Source organism: Thalassophryne amazonica, chromosome 14, assembly GCF_902500255.1.
Source record: "Thalassophryne amazonica chromosome 14, fThaAma1.1, whole genome shotgun sequence".
Lineage (NCBI taxonomy): Eukaryota > Metazoa > Chordata > Actinopteri > Batrachoidiformes > Batrachoididae > Thalassophryne > Thalassophryne amazonica.
The window spans coordinates 14,860,570-14,880,323 of record NC_047116.1 but is presented as its reverse complement, the minus strand read 5'-3'; the positions used below and the strand labels follow the sequence as shown (position 1 = coordinate 14,880,323).

Below are 19,754 nucleotides of genomic sequence, written 5' to 3'. Positions count from 1 at the left end.
CCTCTCCCCACTCCCCCCCCATGCCATAATTAGGCTCACACGTCAGCCGGAGCCTCGCTCCAACACACAGCTGGGCTCCCAGCCAACGTAACTAACCCCTCTCCTCCCCTCTCTGCCCTCCCTCTCTTGCTCTCTTTCCGTTGCGCTCTCTCCCATCCGCTTTCACTCTAACTCATATTCCCCCCCCCACACGCAATCTCTGCCCCTCCCTCTCCCCCTGCCCTCCCTCTCCATCGTCTCTGCGCGCAGATAAGCACAAAAGGCTTCTTGAAAATAAAACTCCCCCTCTGTCTCTCGCTCTCTCACTGCCAAGCTTTGAGTCAGAGCGTGCGCATGTGGAAGCAGAGGGAGCGTCTTTTTTTAGTGTGACCCGGTCTTGCCTCAGCTTTTGCTGCAAGTGCACGCAGGTGTGCACGCGCACTCCGTTGTTGCTGTGCATGTTCCCCTTTGCAGAATGGCCGTGTGTGCGTGCGTGGTGCTGGGTTACTCACCCTCCTTGGCGCTGTGCTGGCAGTGTTCCAGAGCGCGCTCTCTACGTTGGCTGTCTGCCAGCTCCCGTCCTGCTGCCGAGGCAGACATGCACGCACCGCCGCCCTCCTTTTCCTTTAGCTCCAGCTCCGAGAACCGCATCATTGCCCGCTGTGTGCATGCACACGCGCGCGCGCACACACACACACACACACATACATGCACACAGACACACAGAAATGCAGAGGAACCCCGTCAAAACCACTCATTGTTACCCTGCGCTACAAAAAACAGTTCTCTAGAAAAGCCTCAATCTGGCCTCAACAGCTACAGAAGCAAAGATGGGGTGGGTGGGGGATAAGTAATTGCATCAGAAATGGCATCATCCCAAAATAAAACAACTTAAATCCATACGCACAAAAAGGATAAAAAAAAGGGGGGGGGTAGACGTATAAATCACAGGCACGGCATCAACACACAGGTTAGACTACTGCAGCCACTGTGAGTCCATGCGCTCTGGGGCCTCTAAGTCCGGCATCTCCCTTCCTGAAGCATTAACGAGCAAAACGTATCGAAGCCCTGAGGCAGAGAAAGGATGGGGGGTGTAAAAAAAAAAAAGACAAAAGAAGGGAGTGTAAATAAAAAAATAAAAAAGATTTTTGCAGAGACACACAGAAGGAGACAAGGCCTGTCAGAGAGGCAGATATGAATAAGAAACGTAGAGAACCTGACCTCCCAGTTAGCTGCAGGTTGACTTATTACTTACTCCCCTCTCTTGATATGACTTCCATCTATGCAATTAGAATGGGGGGGCTCAATATATCTGTCCATTTCATTTTTATTATTTTTTTTTATTGAAGTTCGTCCACATATTTATACAACAGTAGGCAGCCACAAACACACATAGTAACACATAAATTAAAACAAGTTAATTAACACTGCAGGCAAAACTATCAAATAATTTCTGAACTGGATGTTAAATGCTTGACATGATTGACTGAGTCCAGTTTAAGTCATCGTCGTCCCCCCCCCCCCCCCCCCGTCTAACCAGACTACCACATCTAATTTTCTTTTTGCATGTCCAGAAATTGGGCTTTGATAGTTTTGTGTCGCAGCGATGACGAACATGACACAGAAAAACCACAGATTTCTCGGGTGCATTCTCAACACAAACAGACATGTGCAACCTATTAACATAGCTGCCTCTGAGCCAGCAGGTAACAGAGGATATTGTTTTTTTTTTTTTTTATTTTAGCGTAAGGAACGAGAGATAACGGCTGAAAATAAATGGCTCAATTGTCTCTTTATGAATGGTGGGGGGGTGCGGTGCTGGAGATGGTGCTGCTGCTGCAATTGTGTGTTTTGTGTTTGACGTAGCGCGATGGGTGCGTGCCAGGAGCAGGGGTTGAAAGAAAGAAAGAGCAAAAGGGTGAGGATGACCTTGAGCGGCGTTGGCCTCTAGGGGAGGGCCGGGCGAGGCGTAACGAGAGGGGGAGAGCATGCAGGAATCATAGCAGGAACTCCCAAAAGAGTGTTTTTATAAGCGCCCTTCCACCCCCACCCTTTGCTGCTCACCTTGGGGTTTTAAGGCAGCGTGCGCCTCCACGCTCGCGCTCTGAAACTATGCGGCTCTACAGCAGAGTCAGCACACACATGCTTTAGCCCCGAGGCGGCCATGCAAGGACAAGCACGTACAGACACACAAACACCCGCGTGCACAGAAGCAACCTTTCCAGTGACTGCTCCTTAATCAACATACTGAGAGGGCAGCGCAGGTTAACCTTTGAACTGCCCTGCAACTAACTCGCTCCAGGGTAGAGAGCCTCAACTGGCCTTAGACCAGCCTACTGAGACAGTGGACAGCTAACAAGGAACCTGGGGCCAGGACATTAGCAAGACAGTACCCGTAATTTATTTTTTTTCTTTAATGTGCAGTCAATTATGCCAGTTTCATGCAGTGTTTGTTCCACATGCCATTTGGACTATTGCAGCGAGGCACCTCTGATTAGATCTTGAGGCTTTGTTCCAGTCTGGAGCTTAGAAATGTATGGTGTTGGCATTAAATGTCAAAAATATTGCTTCACCCCAAGACCAATTCCAGATAGCTATACACACACACACACACACACAATAATATATACATTAATGGCCTTACTTGTAGAGCTCGCTGCTCACGGCTCAGCTTGCTGGAGTCAGCATAAAGCTCGGTGGTAACACATTTAAAGCGGTCACCAACATAGCCTGAGGAGTTTGCAATCCTCTTGGCTAGACTCGATCGGCGAGAGCTTTTAGACAAAGTCTGGCTGCCCTCCTCTTCGTCCTCCTCCCCTTCTCCTTGAGACTCCCCTAAGTCAACAACACTGTCCTCCTTTTCAGTCTCATTCTCCTGCACCTTCTCCTGGTTTGCATCCTTTACCACATCTATGAACTGCTGAGAGAAATGATGACCTTGGCCATCTCGGTCACTTTTGTCTTTTCCAGAACTACGCTCCCCAGATGTGCGGGCGCAACGCAAGGTGCTCTGGTCTTCAGGGTCTGTGGCAGGGCTCTGTTCTTCTGGGGTCTCGTCTGCTTGTGCGACCTGCCCCGGACAGTTTGGAGATGGGCTAGGAGTCGTTACAAGACAGTCAATGTCAGGAGTGACTCTCTGTTTACCAACTGTATTGTCTAATGGTCTGTCAGTGTGACTGGGCTTCACGGTGGCACTTTGTCCAGGGTGGATGGGATAAGAAAGAGAAAGGAGGTGTTTTGGTTGACACTCAGTCTTTGTCTGATTTTGGTTATTATGACAACATTCACTTTGGTTACCATTAGTGCTGGGGAAAGCAGAATGCTGCTTGAGGACGGGTGGCGTGGACTCCATATCTGTGTCTGACTGCACAAGGTCAATGCAGACTATATTTTCTCTAGATGCTCCAGATGAAAGAGGGATTTTACTCTGACTGCCACTCTGTCCCTGTGCCCCTACTTCCCTACTGGACTTCATCTGGTTTCCTTCTGCCACCTCTTTCCCAATGGTGCCAACTCTGTGGCTTCCACATTCTTCAGCAGTACTGCGGGGTTTCTCTTGACCTCGAGGCTTCAAAGTTGTATCACCCCTTTCTGCTGGCTTCATGTCTGTGTGAGGCTGCATCAAGGGATGGGCCATCTCTTGTGCGTTATAAAGGTATTCCCCCGCTGTTCCAGCAGGGAGGTTGTGGTAGGGTAACGGGTGTTTTGCTGCCAGGTGCGCTGGATAAAGGCTATTACTGCCCAGCAATACTGGATGTGGGTAGACTGGGCCTTTCCCTGCAAGTGGCAGGGAGTGCAGAGCCATGCCATCAGGAATGGAGTAGTGCAGGTATCTGTTGGCATAGGCCAAGCTGTGGTTTAGGTAAGCATCACTCTGGGGAAGGAAAAGACGGCTGGGAGGGTGACCATTCTCTAAGCACGATCTTTTATATGAGGACATCTCTGGCGTTTCACCTCTCTTAGTGGTCTGGGAGGACTTTTCTGTTCCATCTCTGTGGTGGCTCATAACAGGTGAATGCTCTGCTTGGCTGGGGCTGTGTTTCACCCACTCGCCATTGGGTTTTGGAGACATGGTCCTGGAGGTGACCAGAGAGGAGCCAGAGTGTTGAACTGAAGAAACACTATGGTTGGGCTCCTCGTTTCTAGGACAAGATGCACTACGTTGCTGAGGGAGGACTCGCTCCAGACTCTTGTGTTTGATGACAGAGGGTGAGGAACTATTTGCCTGGGAAAGTCCCAGGTCAGTGTTAGGCCGTGGAGACGGGGGTAAGCCTGGTGTTTGCTGTGTATGGGAAGTAGAGGGGGTAGGTACTATCCAGGAAGAATGTAAAGTGCTGATCATTTCTGGCCTCTCGGAGACCTTTGAGGAAGTGCTGCTGACCACAGAGGCAGGGATAGAGGAAGGAGATAGTGTCAGTGTTTCCTTTAAGAGCTCACGACTAGGAGGCATTCCATAACGTGCTCCTGGTGCCATTGAATCTATCTTAACTGGGAATCCATTAGGAGGCAGTCCAAACTCCAGCATTCTTCCAGACAAATCCAATGGCTTCTCCGATGAGTCTTTGGTTACTGGCAGCTGTTGACCTGACCGATCAAAGTTAGGTTTAGAGGGTGGCCGACTGGGTCTCCTCTCACCCACAACACCTCTGTGCTCAGGGGCCACGTCTCTTGTCTTGGGTTTGTGAGGGCTTGGCCGGGAAGGAGAACGCTGCTCTGATGCCATACTACTTACAGAGAATGGATGAGGAATGGACTGTGTATTAGAGGATGAAGCAGCTATTGAAGAAGTGGAAGTGGTGGGTGGCTGCACTATCCTAGGGACTGGTCTTTGTAAATCCAGAGAATTGTCAATGAGTGCAGGAGGAGCAGAGGTTTGGGGAAGGCAAGAAGATGCATGAGGAGACGTATCAGCAGGCATACTATTATTATTTCCACAATTAGTACCACTTACACTTGTGCTACTGTTGGCATTGTTGTTGGAGCTCTTCCTGGAAGGAGGTCGACTTGGTCGATTGCTCCTGCTGGGGGGCCGGTCCCTTTCAGCAGCAGTCTGATGGTGCTGTTGATGAGGTGAAAGTTGGTGAAGCTGCTGTCCAAAAGCAGGTCCAACACCAAGTCCTTTTTCTTGGCAGTGTACCAGCGATGTGGGGGCTACTGTGACAGCAGGAATCCTCATAGGTGGTGCCACCAAGGGAGAAGAAATGTGAGAGGGAGAGTAAGGAGACATATAGTAAAGCCTCTCGGCAGCAGAGGCAGCTGCAGCAGGGGTCACATACCTCCCTGGGTTGCGCACAGAGAAGGGTAGCCCAGGTGTTGGGGAGATAGGGGTTGGGTTGACTGAGCAAAGATGCCTTATACATGTTCAGAGCTGCATACTTGGATGAGTCCATGAAAGGATACATGCTTGCTTCTGGGTAAGGACTGAGCCACGGCAGACGAAGGTAGCTGCCTCCTGCACCGGCCAAGCCAAGTTCAGATGCTTTTTCTCCAGGCCCTACTCCTCTACGTTCCATGGCAAGACCATCCGCTGTAGCTGGAGAAACCAGCACAGGTTTGTGAAGACCCGGTGGGGTTCCTTTATAGAGGCCTAGGTATCCATTAGTTGGCTTCCGACTGTCCAGAGAGCCATCAGGCTTATAAATTAACTCTGGAAGACCGTCCCGGCTGTAACTGAGGGGGAGGGCTGGCACCTCACGGTTCTTCTCAGTTGGCATTGTTCGGATTCCTGGGTAAACAACTCCACTGTGAAGCCGAAGACTGTCGTGCATTAGTGTGCCTCGTTCTAGCCCCATCGCTGCCAGGGGCGTTAATCTTGCATCCACCTAAAAAAAAAAAAAAAAAAGAGGTGGGAAAAAAAAAATCAGTTTGACTTCTAAAACTGCTCACATCAAATCCAACTGAAGAAGTTTAGAAAGATCACTTGTAAAGCATGCAGCTGTAAGACCCTGTGTCCATATGGGTTTGTTTTTTGTTTTGTTTTTTCCTGGTGGAAAAGCACTGAGAGCGCCTAAAAATGCTTTATCTCAATGGTTTCAGCATTTTCAATGGGGGGGAGGGTTAGCCTGTGCATGATATTTGTTTCTATGACAACAATAAATGGTTAATGACTAGGTCATAATGTACAGTGATATCAAGTACTCACCCTCAGCAAGAACCAAACGTCTGTCCAATCTGCTATCATGGTTGAGTTTTTTGTCACCTATTGTGATGCCTTTTGAGTGACAAAACATAAAAAAAAACCTCTCTTCCAGTTGCCTGAAATCAACATGTTTAAAAAAAAAAAATTCATGGATTTTCTATTTGAAAGCACTCAAAGCGGCCATACAAAAAAAAAAAACTGCCCTCCATTCTCATTTACAACAACTGTAAATTAGATGCTGGTGCACAGAAAAAAAGAAACAACAAAAACCACTATATGGACACGGGGCCGAACACAACAAGAGGGTTTCACTGCTAATATGTCTATATGTACCTATTGGAAAAGACTGACAATGCATTTGTACGGTGACTCATCTGACAAATGACTGTCAACGGGTCTGAGGAGAAGCGAAGGGAATTACCATGTTTTGTGTGATGTGGTTCTCTCGTTTTAGTTCCAGGTTGGTTTATGTCTCAGCATCGACATCACGAACAGATGCTGCCCTGTGGAGATGAACAAACTGTTAGCAGTCAGTGTCTTGGCGCCGTCACACACACACACACACACACACACACACACACACACACACACACACACACACACACACACACACACACACACACACACAGTAACTCAAAATAAACAGGAATCTGCTTTTAAAAATAAAATAAAAACTCTAAAACATTTTTACAAGAAATTCACAAGGGCTCAAAAATCTCTGAGTGGCTTGAAATCATAACATCATATGCATTTTGCAAAGAAATGTTCTGGAGAAACATGACAGTAAAATGAGACGAGGAGCGTGCAACAGGAAGTACGATGTGCTGCTTGCTCCGGTTGTGCCCTTAGCCTACTGAAGCAATCGCTGGAGATGAAAGCACCCCCACCACCACCACCCCTTCCCATCCATCAAACACCCCCTGTGCAGCCCTCCCTGAGGCCCCGCTTCCACCCTCTCTGTGGGCGAGACCTGCATTGTGGGGCCTCATCTATTCAGTCACGTTCCCCACACACTGGTTTTTCTGTGACCTCCTTGACCTGCTCTCTCGGCTGCCTCGGCGAGCGGAGCGAGGGAAGATTATACATCAGAGACCACTTCGGTGGGAGACCATTTACTGCCCGCCAACACAGAGACACGGCTCAGCAAACACTCCCACCAAGCATACACAGGGAAAAAAACAAAAAAAATGCACGCAAAAACAAGACCTGCGCAAGTACACGGCAACGCGCAAGAGAAGACGGCCAACTGTGCGAAACTTACAACGCAACAAACATTTGTTTGACCGTGCACTAAAAAAAACAAACAAAAAAAATGAACAGATGGGCAATTCAACGGTAACGGAATTACAACCAGAGCAAATGTTTAACGGTAAGATGAAATACGGATGGATTTTACTGTCACTGTAACTCCGTTACCGTAGAACAGCCAAGGTGTAGACAGAAAAACATCAACTGTGGAAGCGCAAATGGCTGATTTATATAAACCACAAGATTAATGAGTAAGAGCCGAGATCACCTTCAGAGGAGCGTAACACAACGGTTAATTTACCTCACAAAGAAATTCAATAAACTACAAGATTATTATTTCCAATAATTAATCTCCGAGTGCTACCGTGGAGAGAAAAAAGAAAGACAAATATAACAATCAACACTCAAGGGGGTCGAGACGACTGCTGCTCCTTCACCTTCCTAACCCACATTTTCCTGTCTAGCCAGGGAGTCAAACCGAGGACCCTCGGGGCAAAAGGTCATGTCTCTAACCCACACTAATCCTGGAACGTGACCGTAGCCTTGCCTCGGTGAAGTCAGAGGAGTCAGCAGCAATGAGGTGTGAGAGTTGCAGCGCAGCAAAGACCTTTAAATAGTAGAAGTGCCTTGCTCAGTAGTGCTGAGAGCAGCAGAGAAATTTGACTCCGGGGGGGAAGAAAAGAAAAAACACAGACAAAATGCCTCTGAGCTGTGCTCCAGCGCCACTGGTGCGCCACTTTTATCGCTGTGACCCAGGAGGTCATTAATCAGCCTCCTCAGAGACCCCCCCCCCCGTGTCAACAACATCAGCATCTGAAAGATCTGAAATGTGTGCGTGCAGTTGAGAAACCTTATCGTTTGTGTTCTCTGTCGTGACACATACTGCACCCACACGCACTCGTTTAGCACAGCGCCGCGTCTCCTGCGCCGAAAAACGAAAGTCTGCACTTAATGAGACTGAACAAGATAACGGAAAAATAAGCCTCTTATGCAAATTCAGATACACAGACACTTTGCCTTTACGGCCGTTTTCATTCAAACTATAAACAAGCTGATGGCAGCCAACGCTGCCTATAAGAAGTACTCACCCCCTCTGTGCTTTTTTATTTTTATGACATCAAATAAAAGAATTCTATTTTTTTTAATACAAACATCATTGCAAATATACTGTTTCATCTTTAAAAAAAAACAAAAAACGAGAGCTTGATTAAGTATTCATCCTCATCAAAAGAACAACTAACTATTTCAACAAATCCTCCAAACCATATAATCATCGAGAGTGATTGTTCCTACTCTTAAATACGACCCACGGGAGCGTTTCCAAAACTTGTTATGGGGGGGGGTGTTACTGCGATAAGGAAGTCCGCGGTTCAATGCCAGCCATGGGTGCGTAAGGTTCAGATTAGTGGTCAGGATTAATAATAACAGAACGCAACACTAACATGAAGTGGTCAAGACAAAATGTAAGACAGACATGAAGTAGACCCTGGGGGGGGATATTGTTGAGTGCTTTTTACACCACAGCTAGAGGTCACTGTTAGTAACATTACAATGTAACCAAAAGTTATAATCAGGAGCCTTTGCAATCGGCGAGCAAGTCAAGTTCACCAAGTACGGCAATAGATATAATGAACATTTCTGAACCAGTGGATATCATCTGGAGATTAATTAGATCAACCATTAACCATTGGCCTCTCAGCCAATGACTGCTGGAATAGGCTAGGGATGATAGATGGATGGATGATCCCCCAGAAGACTGATTCATGTATTTTACTTCAAGGGTTAGCCATAGCAATGCTAACAGTGTCTGTTTTAGCACTGCAACCAGCAACAGCTGGCACCTTAGCTTACATAAACTTCTCTTAAAATATATCCATAGTCCTTGAATAACAATGGCTTTACTCATTGATATGAAATTCTGTGTCAATAACAGTGAGGATAGTTTTGTTTGACAAAGGGAAACACATGCTAGCATGACTGTACATGGACATGCTAACCATAAATGTCACTAAATGCAGATGAATCTCTCCAAGATTGATGCTAACCATAGTTAGTCGTAACTATGGTTCACAGTAGCCGTTACCAATAAACTAACGTGATGTCACTCATGCTAATGCTAACCTTAGTTAGCTCATCATTTGCCAAATGCTGCATGTTGACGTAGCAATGTCCAGTATAAACAGTGGGACTCTCCAAATCTGAAAATCCAGTCACTCATGGAAAACATTTATCACCGCAAGGTGATCGTTATCTCACCCCAGCTCCAACTATGGGGTTTTTTCAACATTCTGATGGGCTGAAACCCCCTCCAAAAATGATTATCGTAATAATAATTTAAAAAAAATGTAAATGAAAAGTTTCAGCATTTATTTATTTTAACATCCAAACATTCAGGTGCAGTTTTATAAACAGTTTTATCCATATTTATGAGTCAGCATTGTCTCAACTATATTCTGGTGCTGGATGCACTGTGACCCAAAAGACATCGTGATCTGCCAGATTCTATCTGGATCTGGACCAAGTGGCCCTGTGACACAGCGGCGTTCCGAGATTGATGAAGATGTGTACACTGATTTTAAAATTGACAAAAACGGTTAAAACAAAACTTCTAACAAGTATTTCCACTAGCTTTTGCTACCAAAAAAAAAAGAAAAATATCTGTTTATGATTTTACAAGTCGACCAATCCTGGACCAACTGAGGCAAAAAATTGGCAGAGGTTTTGGGGACATCTGAGAGGAAATGAGCTGTTCCTGTTTGAGTCTGTGCAGCAGAGAGACAGTCTGGTGTCTAATGGATGGTTGTGGCTTCAAATGTTCACATTCTGCTGATGGCGGTACACGTAATCCTTATTATCACCCGTTTTACTGTCAGCAAATAGAAGATGGGTATGAATTTGAATTTAAGTTTATTATCTTCTTAAAATTGCTTATTATTACAACAAAGCTATAACATTTGTAGCTTGTAACGCATTTCAAGATGAAATGAGATTCTGCGCGACTTCGTGTCAGGAGGGATTTGATTGTACAGTTTGAAAGTGGGTGGGACTTGACCAGAACAGGTCAGGTCAGGGAGCACACGCCGGTGACACAAGTCACCACAAAAACGCCTCGGGGCCTGGATGGCTACCACACAGGCAGAAAACCAGTCCATGCTCACCTCATTAAAGTAACATCTGCAGGTGAAAAGTGAGCATGTGCTTGACCACGTGGCCTAAATGTCATAGGTGACCTTCCCTCACAATGCAAGTGACAATCCTCATGTGAGTCTCCTGAAGTCGTACCCAAGGATCCTTCGAAGAGACCAAGTACTAATGCAGTACATGCAGTCGTCTCCGGGTCTCACAACCGTCCACTAAGACAGGAAGCACCAGGACCTTAAAGACTAAGATCTTTGTTTTCCTCATAGGCCGAAAACCCATGGTAACTGGACACCACGTTGTTTTGAACTGTGGAGGAGCTAACTCCGCCCACACCTGTGCCATTGGCCCAACATCCTTCGTCAGACATTTGAAACCTCGACCTTGACACTGTGCATAATAAAAACAGGGCCAGCTAACAGTAAACACGCCTCTGTCAGATGAAAGTCACAGAGTTGCTGAGGGCAGATTTATTTAGACAAAGAATCAGCTGAGCGTCCAATCACATTTGCTTAAACAGTCATTGCCATCTACAAAGGTTTACGCCTTGTACACGGGAAACAAAAGAGGATATTAAAATAAAGATATTAAAAATGGCATTTTTGAAAAATTCTTTTGAATTGAATGAATGAATTTCAAACACAGATGCAAAACAACTTTAAAGGTAAATTTTTGTAATTTTGTAAAAAAAAAACAAAAACAAATGGTGATTGTGGATGCATGCCACTGTTTTATTGTTGTTTGCGAATCTTTCAGCAGGATTGCGCAAACCCATCAGGATCATTTTCATGGAATGTAGCGCACCGTGTGTCAAGGACAACCCGCGGATACAGCTCAAGACCAAATTTTTTTTTTATTTTCTTGTCTTTTTTTTTTTTTTTATTAATTTCATTAATTAATTTAATCAAGAAATGTTGCAATAATAATACCCATGAACATGTAGGATTTTGTGTGGATCCAGACAGTTCAGAACCGGATCTGGTTTAGTTCAGATCTGTGCACTCTGAGTGCTCTTCTAGTTTCAGTATGTTATTACCCCCCATAAGGACAATATGGAGAATTGAACTATGTGGCAGGACATCACAAAAAAGATAAAAGATTTCAATTCAGTCTGGTGAAACAGCGCCACCACCTGCACATCATCTCAGCTGCTGGTGGTGGTTCAAAGTCACACAATTCTCAGAGTGCGCATGTGAACAAACTGCAGGCCTGAAACCACTTGTTTTAGACTTTTGTGACATAAGTCACAGAAGTCAGTATCTGGACTCCTGCTTGTCCTGTGAGACACGCCCACTGAACCAGGCTTTAAGATCTGATCCCCTTATCCAAAAGGAGAGGGGGTGTGACTACAAGCAGCTCCTTTGCACTTAAATCAGCAGGCACACAAACAGGTTGTTTCCTACTTTAAAAATAAATAAATAAACAATGGTGGCACCATCTCTGTGAACTTCCAGAACTCTCAAGTTGAGATATGCTCAAGGAGTTATTTTCCACCAAATCTTGTCTTGCAGGTCATTTTGGTGGAATGTCATGCATTAGCATGAGAAAGCGACAACATATTGAGTCTCACGCCTAGTGCATGAGACCTGACAGGATCATTTTAAAGCACGAGTCTCACTCTGAATGAGTGAGGCTTGAGAGATCTAAGTTTCTAACTCTTACAAACTTATGTCTGTTTTTAAAACACTGGGTGACAGATTTTCACTTGTGAAGAGCTGCATATATGACCCCTTTAATGGCACAAACAGCAGCGTTGGCAGAGGTGTGCACTCAGAGTGCCCTGCTGTCTGAAACATTAATAATCTGCACACTCTGTGCATCACGTGAAATAATTACTGGATAAACAATGTGTTTATTATTTATTAGTTATGACATTTAATAGCTTGCATGATTTGTTTGTCCAGAGGGAGGAATTTGCGCGTGGACACGCAGACTTTTGGTCGTCCTGGTTAACAATCTCCTGATAAAAACCAGCTGAGGCGGGAGTGAAGAGATGGAAAGCTGCTGAGGAGAGGAAAAGGCTGCCTGTCGACGCCCATCCCCGCTGCTAAGAATAGTTTGCGCAACAAACAACTCCCGACGGCCGTCCAATCCATCACAGCGGGCCGCGCAGGAGGAGCAGGAGGAGACGGTGGAGGAGCAGGGAGAGGAGGTCTGAGCTGCAGACCGCTGGAGCGGAGCCCGTACTCGCACCATTAAAAACGAAACCACCGGGTGTTCTTTATCGGAACCTCGTGCGGCCCGCGCGTCGCAGGGAGGAGCGCAAACAAAGCAGGGAGCCGAGGACGGAGCAAACTCGATTTTCCCTCATTTCCCTCTTTTCCTGTTTCTGCCTGCGGCGGTTTGAACTCTGCGTGACCCGCGGTGAGCAGCGGAACAAACACCGGCGCCGCTCATCACTTCCTCCCGGGCTCCTGTCTGCGCAGCCGGCGCGCGCTGTGCGTGCGTAAAAAGGAGACGCTGCGCGAAGGGCATGGTGGGGTTGGGGGGTGCACCTGCGCGGTCTCTTCATGTCAACAAGTGGCACGGACGACCGTGGACACCAGTCATAACAGCCTAGCTGCCGTGCACAGGCGCCCGCGCGCGCGCGCTTTGTCCCTGGAGCTGCGCCAGACTCCGCGAAGCGCAGAGCTCCGATCGGGTAAAAAAACAAACAAAAAAAAAAAGCAGTGTGACGCAGGATAATCTCCGCAGCGACGAGGGCGGGGCGGGGATAAACGCGGATTAAACACGAGCCTGCGCGCGCAGCGCGCACACACATACACAGTGTGCTCGCGCGCGCGCGCCGAGACGAGAGAATCACCACTAGCACCACCGCAGCACTCAAAAGCTGTCAGTAACTCCAAAAGTAATCCACATTCAGCCATTTAAACCAGAGATGTTGGCACTAATCCAGATCCGGATCTTATTCCGTCACCACGTGCTCCACCTGAGCAGCTTCTCCTGGAGAATTCTGTCTAAATAAGAGCGTTCCAGCACAATTTTTTATTTTGACTAATTTTTACACACTTTGGCTTGCTGTGACGTTTCACAGAGAATTTCACTTCCTCTCAGTGCACATTACTGAAATCCATAACAGTGTGTTCACCCTGTGAGACAAAGCGTGTGTGCATCCTGCCCGTGAGTGTGTTCGCCATGTGACTGCCACAGAGGTGGTGTCAAAAGGTCAAATTTGCTGACCTTTCACCGAGCACTGCGGTGACCTCTGGACACGCACGCAGTCACTCACTGCTGACTCCACCAGTGACTGTGATCACAACAGATGAAAATAGCATACGAGTTGGAATTTCTAGAACTGTGCAACAAAAAAATTAGTTTCCTGTCAAGAATACATTTTTTGAGAAACTGAGCCAATTTAATAACTGGACAAATATTTAACTTTCAGTTTTATATTCTGAAACAAACTGTGAAAGCAGTAGATAAAACCCAGTGCAGTCAGTATTTAGCAATAGAAGCAAATCGTGGATAGCGCCACCAACTGTTTTGGGGTGGTGATTTGATTCGTGCTGATCAATACAATACAAATAATTTGTTACCAAAATGTGATAAAGACCAGAAGATCCTCAGTTCAAAACCCAGCCTGACTGGAACATTACTAAGGGCCCTTGGTCAAGGTCTTTAATTCCCTGTTGCTCCCAGTGTGTAGTGAGCGCCTTGTATGACAGCACCCTGGCATCGGGGTGAATGTGAGGCATTATTTGTAAAGCACTTTGAGCATCTGATGCAGATGAAAAAGCGCCATATAAATGCAGTCCATTTACCATTTATATCCCTTCGACCAATCAGAGTCAGTCACCGCCGTGATGCATCCATGTCCTTTCACATTACAGTCATGCGCATCAAATTTGATCATGTTTTTGAGTGTAATTAATGATTGCTAATGATGTTTCTCCAAGTGGTAAGAAATGTCGATAAACAAAAGACAATCACACCTGGAAAAATGAATCATTCTGCCTTGATTTTAATGTTGAGTCATTGAAAATTTGGAAAAGGGGTCAGTGAATAGCTATTTATATTGACACCCTTTACCTCCCTAAAGGCACGGCACAGTGCAACACCAACATCCCCAAAAGGCCCCGACTAGCAACCGTATGTCAGCTGGATGTCATTACTTTGGGGCTGCATGTACGTCTTTGACAATCACAAAGCTTTTTTTTGTATTTAAGCTTTTCTTTTTAATAAACAAGAAGGGGTTTTCTATATATTTTTAACTACAGTATAATCTGGCCAATACATTAATATGCTAATTGAATTAATACACGTTTTTATTCATCTTATTTCAAATTAGGAGACATTAAGTCAGGAAAACTCAAAGTTCTAAACTCCTAACGTTAATGTGATTAGAAATAAATATAATGTAGCTACTCACACGGTGGCCTGGTTAAAGAATGTGCTGTTTCACTGTGATGATGATACGTGTGAATGCTGTTTTTTTTACTGTTTTTTTTTTTTTTTTTTTTTAAATGAAGCAGCCAATGTAAACGAGGCTGGACAGCGCGGAGGGCCAGGAGCAGCCAGCGGCAACTCTTCAGCTGTCACATTATTAGCGACCGCGCTGTAAACGAGCGCCCCGGCCTCCTCCCGGGCCACTGCACAGCCGCATGCAAGTCAGCGCATGGTTCAATTCCCCCTTCGGCAGCACAGCCACCAACAACGGTGACATTGTGAGCCCCCACCCCGACACTCTGTGCTGTCACTAGAGCCCGGGCGGTGGCAGCTGAACTGGCTCTATTCATCCAGGGCCAAATGAGGCCTAAATGGCCCTTTATGTCTCCAAAGGACCTGATTGTAACAGGGATGCGCATGCACGAGTCGACCCACGTTTAACGGCACTCTCTTGACTTCCCTTTGAAAAGATGTTTCATGTCTTGGATATTTCTTAAACTCATCACCAGCAAACAGCTTCTTGCAAATCACACATTGCCCTGCCCCCCCCCACCCCGCCTCCATTAAAAGAAGTGCTTAATTAGTGTTGAGGTGTAAATTAAGCTTAAATGAATGACTGTTAAACAGGTGAAGAAAACCACCTCGGGACGTTTTCCGACTTAACGCAACCTGACTAAATGAGATCACAGAACGCATACTTTTGACAAGACCCAGGAGAACAATTATGCCTTTGTGATGTCATAAGGCAAGTTCTTGGAAAAAGTCCTATTGTGCAATGTTAAAGATTAAAGGGAACATTTTGAAATAGTTTGGGTGATATGGCAAAAAATATATAGATATTTTTCCGCTGTTGATCGATATTCGTCGAAATATATAATTTAATAATGCTGCCATTTATAATACTGAAACCTGAAGAAACTATGTGGGTAATAAATTTAACATATAAATCTGTAAATAAAGTTAGAAAGTGACACACATATAAATGTTATAGCACCAGTGCATGTTGAGGGATTTTATTGTGAAAGGGCAGGACAGGAGGTGTCTTTTTCTCATTGTGCGTTGATTGATGGCGCAGCAAAGTTCCACCAGTCTTTGTTCACATAATGGAGCTTATGCGTTTTCTTTTTCCTCAGCTTTAGAAGATGACTCAAGTTAACTTTCACAGTCATCTTCATACCTCTTACTGCTTCCACTCTCCCTCATGTTTCAAGCACTTCCTTCACCACTTTTTGGTAGGAAATACTTGTTCCCATTGATGTGCAAGCTAAAACCTTCACGACTAAACTACTCTACTTTCACCACTAAGTTGGTAGATTTGTCCATAGAGTAAAAATGCCCAAAGCTTATCATCTTTATATCGGTTTTATTGTGAGATGTAGTGATTGTTGTGTTGCCCAGCCCTAACTTTATAATTTTACTGTTCCTGCTTGTCCAAAATAATTCTAACAACGTTACGTGTAAAGCAGAAGAAAGTAGAACATCACCTACAGTTCTCGGGTTGTAAAGATCTACATGGACAGTCCAGTCTCACGTTTTTGTTTTTGTTTTTTTTTTTTTTGTGCTCCTGTGACAAAATAAGTCAAACTTTCATGACAGGGGTTTGTTTTAAATCACTATTCCAAACCCTACTCCTACCACCAACCCTAACCTTAACCATAACCTAATCTTACTCTTTCCCCCCACCCTAACCATAACCACCCCGACCCCTCTGCTTCACTTTTAATTTCGTGCAGCCATCATGGAATGAATTAGAATGAATTTGTGCTGCCGTGACGAAAATGAGGCGGTTTTCGTCACAATATCACAAACCAATAAATTAATGTATATTTCGTGCTGCTGAATCACAACTTGCCGTGAGACCAGGTTGACATGGACCAGCACCTAATAGGGGTGTCGGAAAAAAATCGATTCACGTCCGAATCGTGATTCTTATTTATTACGATTCTGAATAGGTCCAAGAATCTATTTTTTTAAAAGCATTTTTTAAACATAATCTTGCTTACTCCCTGTGTGTACTGTTTGTCAGGCAACAGCTTCCGTACTACAGCGTCCCCACGAGGGGGGGTGGTCCGGCGTGCTTCAAACACACGTGCGCTGCAGAGTTCAGTGGCTGTAGCTTAGCATGGCGGACAAAGAGCTAATTCAGCCAGCATCATCTTTGCTGAAGGCAAATGTTTGGGTGCATTTTGGATTTTATTATTTGCTACGTAAGAAGGAACTTGACATGACTTATGCAGTGTGCAGAATCTGCAAAATGAAAGTCAAGTACTTTGGAAACATTTCAAATCCGCAAGCCCACATGCTACGCTATCACCCGGAGCTAAAAGAGGGGAGCAGCGTTATCTGCCGACTACTGACCAGCGCTTCACTAAACTGCCAGCCAACTCCAAACGAGCAAAGCAGATAAGTAAATTTACATCTAGAATCACTTGATTAACCTTGTAAAGCTGCATTTTCTTAAACATTTTTTAAGTAATATAACTATTTCTCAGAGATCTTTGAATCGAAAATCGATTCTGAATCGAATCGTCACCCCAAGAATCGGAATCGAATTGAATCATGAGTTGTTGTACGATTCACATCCCTAGCACCTAATACCCAATATTTCAACCATATCTCCCAGGACTGGCTCAGACCTTTGAGTTATCCTGGTGTTAACATGTGAGACAAAAACGGAAGTGGCAGCAAGTGTTTTGGTTGATGATTTGTGAAGAACCATATCCGAAAATTAAAATTTATTATCCATTAGACAACATTAGCACACTGATGATCCACCTAGACATCTGATAACATGTTCGTGGTCTATGAAGGCCGGCGTTGTAAAAAAAAAAAAAAAAAAAACTTCCATCGCCATCACCCTGCTGTGGAGCATCTGTGGGATTTTTGCCAGATAGACGCCCGAGGCGCATCTGACAACAAACGGAGGCTCATTCAAGACCGGGCCTGCAGAGACGCGGCCTACAGAGGAGGGAGGCGAGCTGTGTCGTCCTTATTCAACAACTCAATCACTGCTGGGCCATGGCAAGGTCAGCGAAACACGTCACCGAAATCTAATAAATCAAAGTGAGATCCAAGAGCATTCCTCAGCAGGAGATAAGCCTTCATCTGTTACCAATATTCCCAACAACACCAAACACCACCGGGCAGAAAACGGGCCTCACGCCAGCCTCTCGACAAACAGAACCCTTCACATGTTTCTGAATCAACACCATCTCAGCGCAGTACATACATTATGTTTTCAAATGCACAGAAGTTGACTTTCTAAAGCAGAACTGTAACAAAAAAGTGTTTTAAGTCACAAATTTGAGAAAACGGATAACATGAGTCAAATGATGAGATAGTAACTTTCTAAATCAAAGTAGTCACATATAAGTGTTTCATAGTATTCAAAACAAGAAATCAAGTGTTGATGCTTGTTCCAGGTGAAATCAAAAGTACAAAAGAAATGCATTTTGATTTTGTAAATCAAGTCAAAGTTTGAAATATGAGTAAGATTCCAAAATCTGCATGACATAATTGTCAGTTTTTGATCAAGATTATATATTATATATAAACTTGCTATTAAAAATCAAAGACAAATACCAATTAAACATTTACATTTTCTAAAGCTCAACTTACAGTTCAACCTTTAACATATTTATGGCAGGTTCGTGGATTAAACCAGATTGTGAATTGAATTTCCAGACGCAAAACCAGTAAACAAAATGCCAATTCAGAATTTTGACTTTTAAAAAAGTAATTCAATTCAATTATAAAATGTATGCACCTTTTTTAATGCCGACAGATTTCAATTTCAAAGAAATTGGGGGACTCTGATGCGCACTCCGGGGGGTAAACACGTGCATAAGGTACAGATCTTGCGCTTGCTGGTGGATATTTTACTATCAGACGGAATAAAGTCAAATGCGTGACGAATTTCTCTCTCTCCGTCTCTCTCGGGTCGTCCCGGTCCCGGTAGGCCTACCGGAGGTGCGTCCTGGCTGCAGGGGGCCACGCGTCTCCCCGCGGGGAAGTGATCCGTGCGCTCTGAGCCTCGTCGGAACAAAAAGCTTTGTGCAGCGCCGAGAGAGAGAGGGGTGGGGGGTGAGGAGGGGGAGGGAGGCTCCCGGGAGGCCGGCACGGAGCGTAGCTTCAATCAAACCGTGACGTCTCCTCTGGGAGCAGCGCTGCGGCGCCTGGAAACCCGATCTCTCGCCTCGGCTCTTTGCCGCGCCTCCGCCTTTGTTCACCTCTCCCGAGCAGCGAGCGCAGCGCGGAGATTGATGTTTTCCATCCGAGCGTGAGAGGAAAACCGTCACAACAATAAAAAAAAAACGGACCTCGCGGCTCCGGATTGGATAAAAAAACAGAAAGCCGTGCGCTCTCTGTTTCTTGGCCCAATTTCACCCAATTTCTCGCCTGTTATTGCCCCCCCCCCCCCCCCCCCCCCCCCCCAAAAAAAAAAAAAAAAAAAACTCCGCGTTGACATGCAAAAGTGGCCCCAGGACGGGCGGGGGCGGATTAAATCGACGGCCTCAATCTGTGCGTAAATATCCCCCCGCGCGGGCTCGATTGATTCCAGATTAGAAAAGCGGGCGAATTGAGAGTTAATGGCTTTAAAATGGAGGCGGCGTGATTCTAAATGCGGCCCCACGGAGCGCCGCGTTGACACATCCACTGTCACATCCAAGATCCGACCCCTCAGCATGACAATGTGTCCCAGCAGGCGCGCGCCGCGGCTTCTGCTTTCAGGTGCATGCACCCAGCCCTCCCATTACGCACACGCACAGTTTGCAAAAACAGCCGTGACGCACGGATGGAAAACATATTTGAATGATGTGACATGTTTGGGGAGGGAAAGTGGAACTGATTATTGCACATTTCT

General features: G+C 45.5%; 1 protein-coding gene across 1 annotated transcript in view; it reads right to left on the bottom strand.

The window, feature by feature from the left end:
- Positions 1 to 18,967, bottom strand: part of LOC117525412 (BCL-6 corepressor-like) — a 53,639-nt gene extending 34,672 nt beyond the window's left edge. The window contains 8 exon segments of the mRNA XM_034187270.1: positions 492 to 639; positions 1,201 to 1,227; positions 1,230 to 1,259; positions 2,624 to 5,253; positions 5,256 to 5,300; positions 5,303 to 5,801; positions 6,540 to 6,621; positions 18,855 to 18,967. Coding sequence (XP_034043161.1) covers positions 492 to 639; positions 1,201 to 1,227; positions 1,230 to 1,259; positions 2,624 to 5,253; positions 5,256 to 5,300; positions 5,303 to 5,801; positions 6,540 to 6,542 — 3,382 coding nt within the window. The 5' untranslated portion in view covers positions 6,543 to 6,621; positions 18,855 to 18,967.
- Between the last annotated feature and the right edge of the window lie 787 nt (positions 18,968 to 19,754).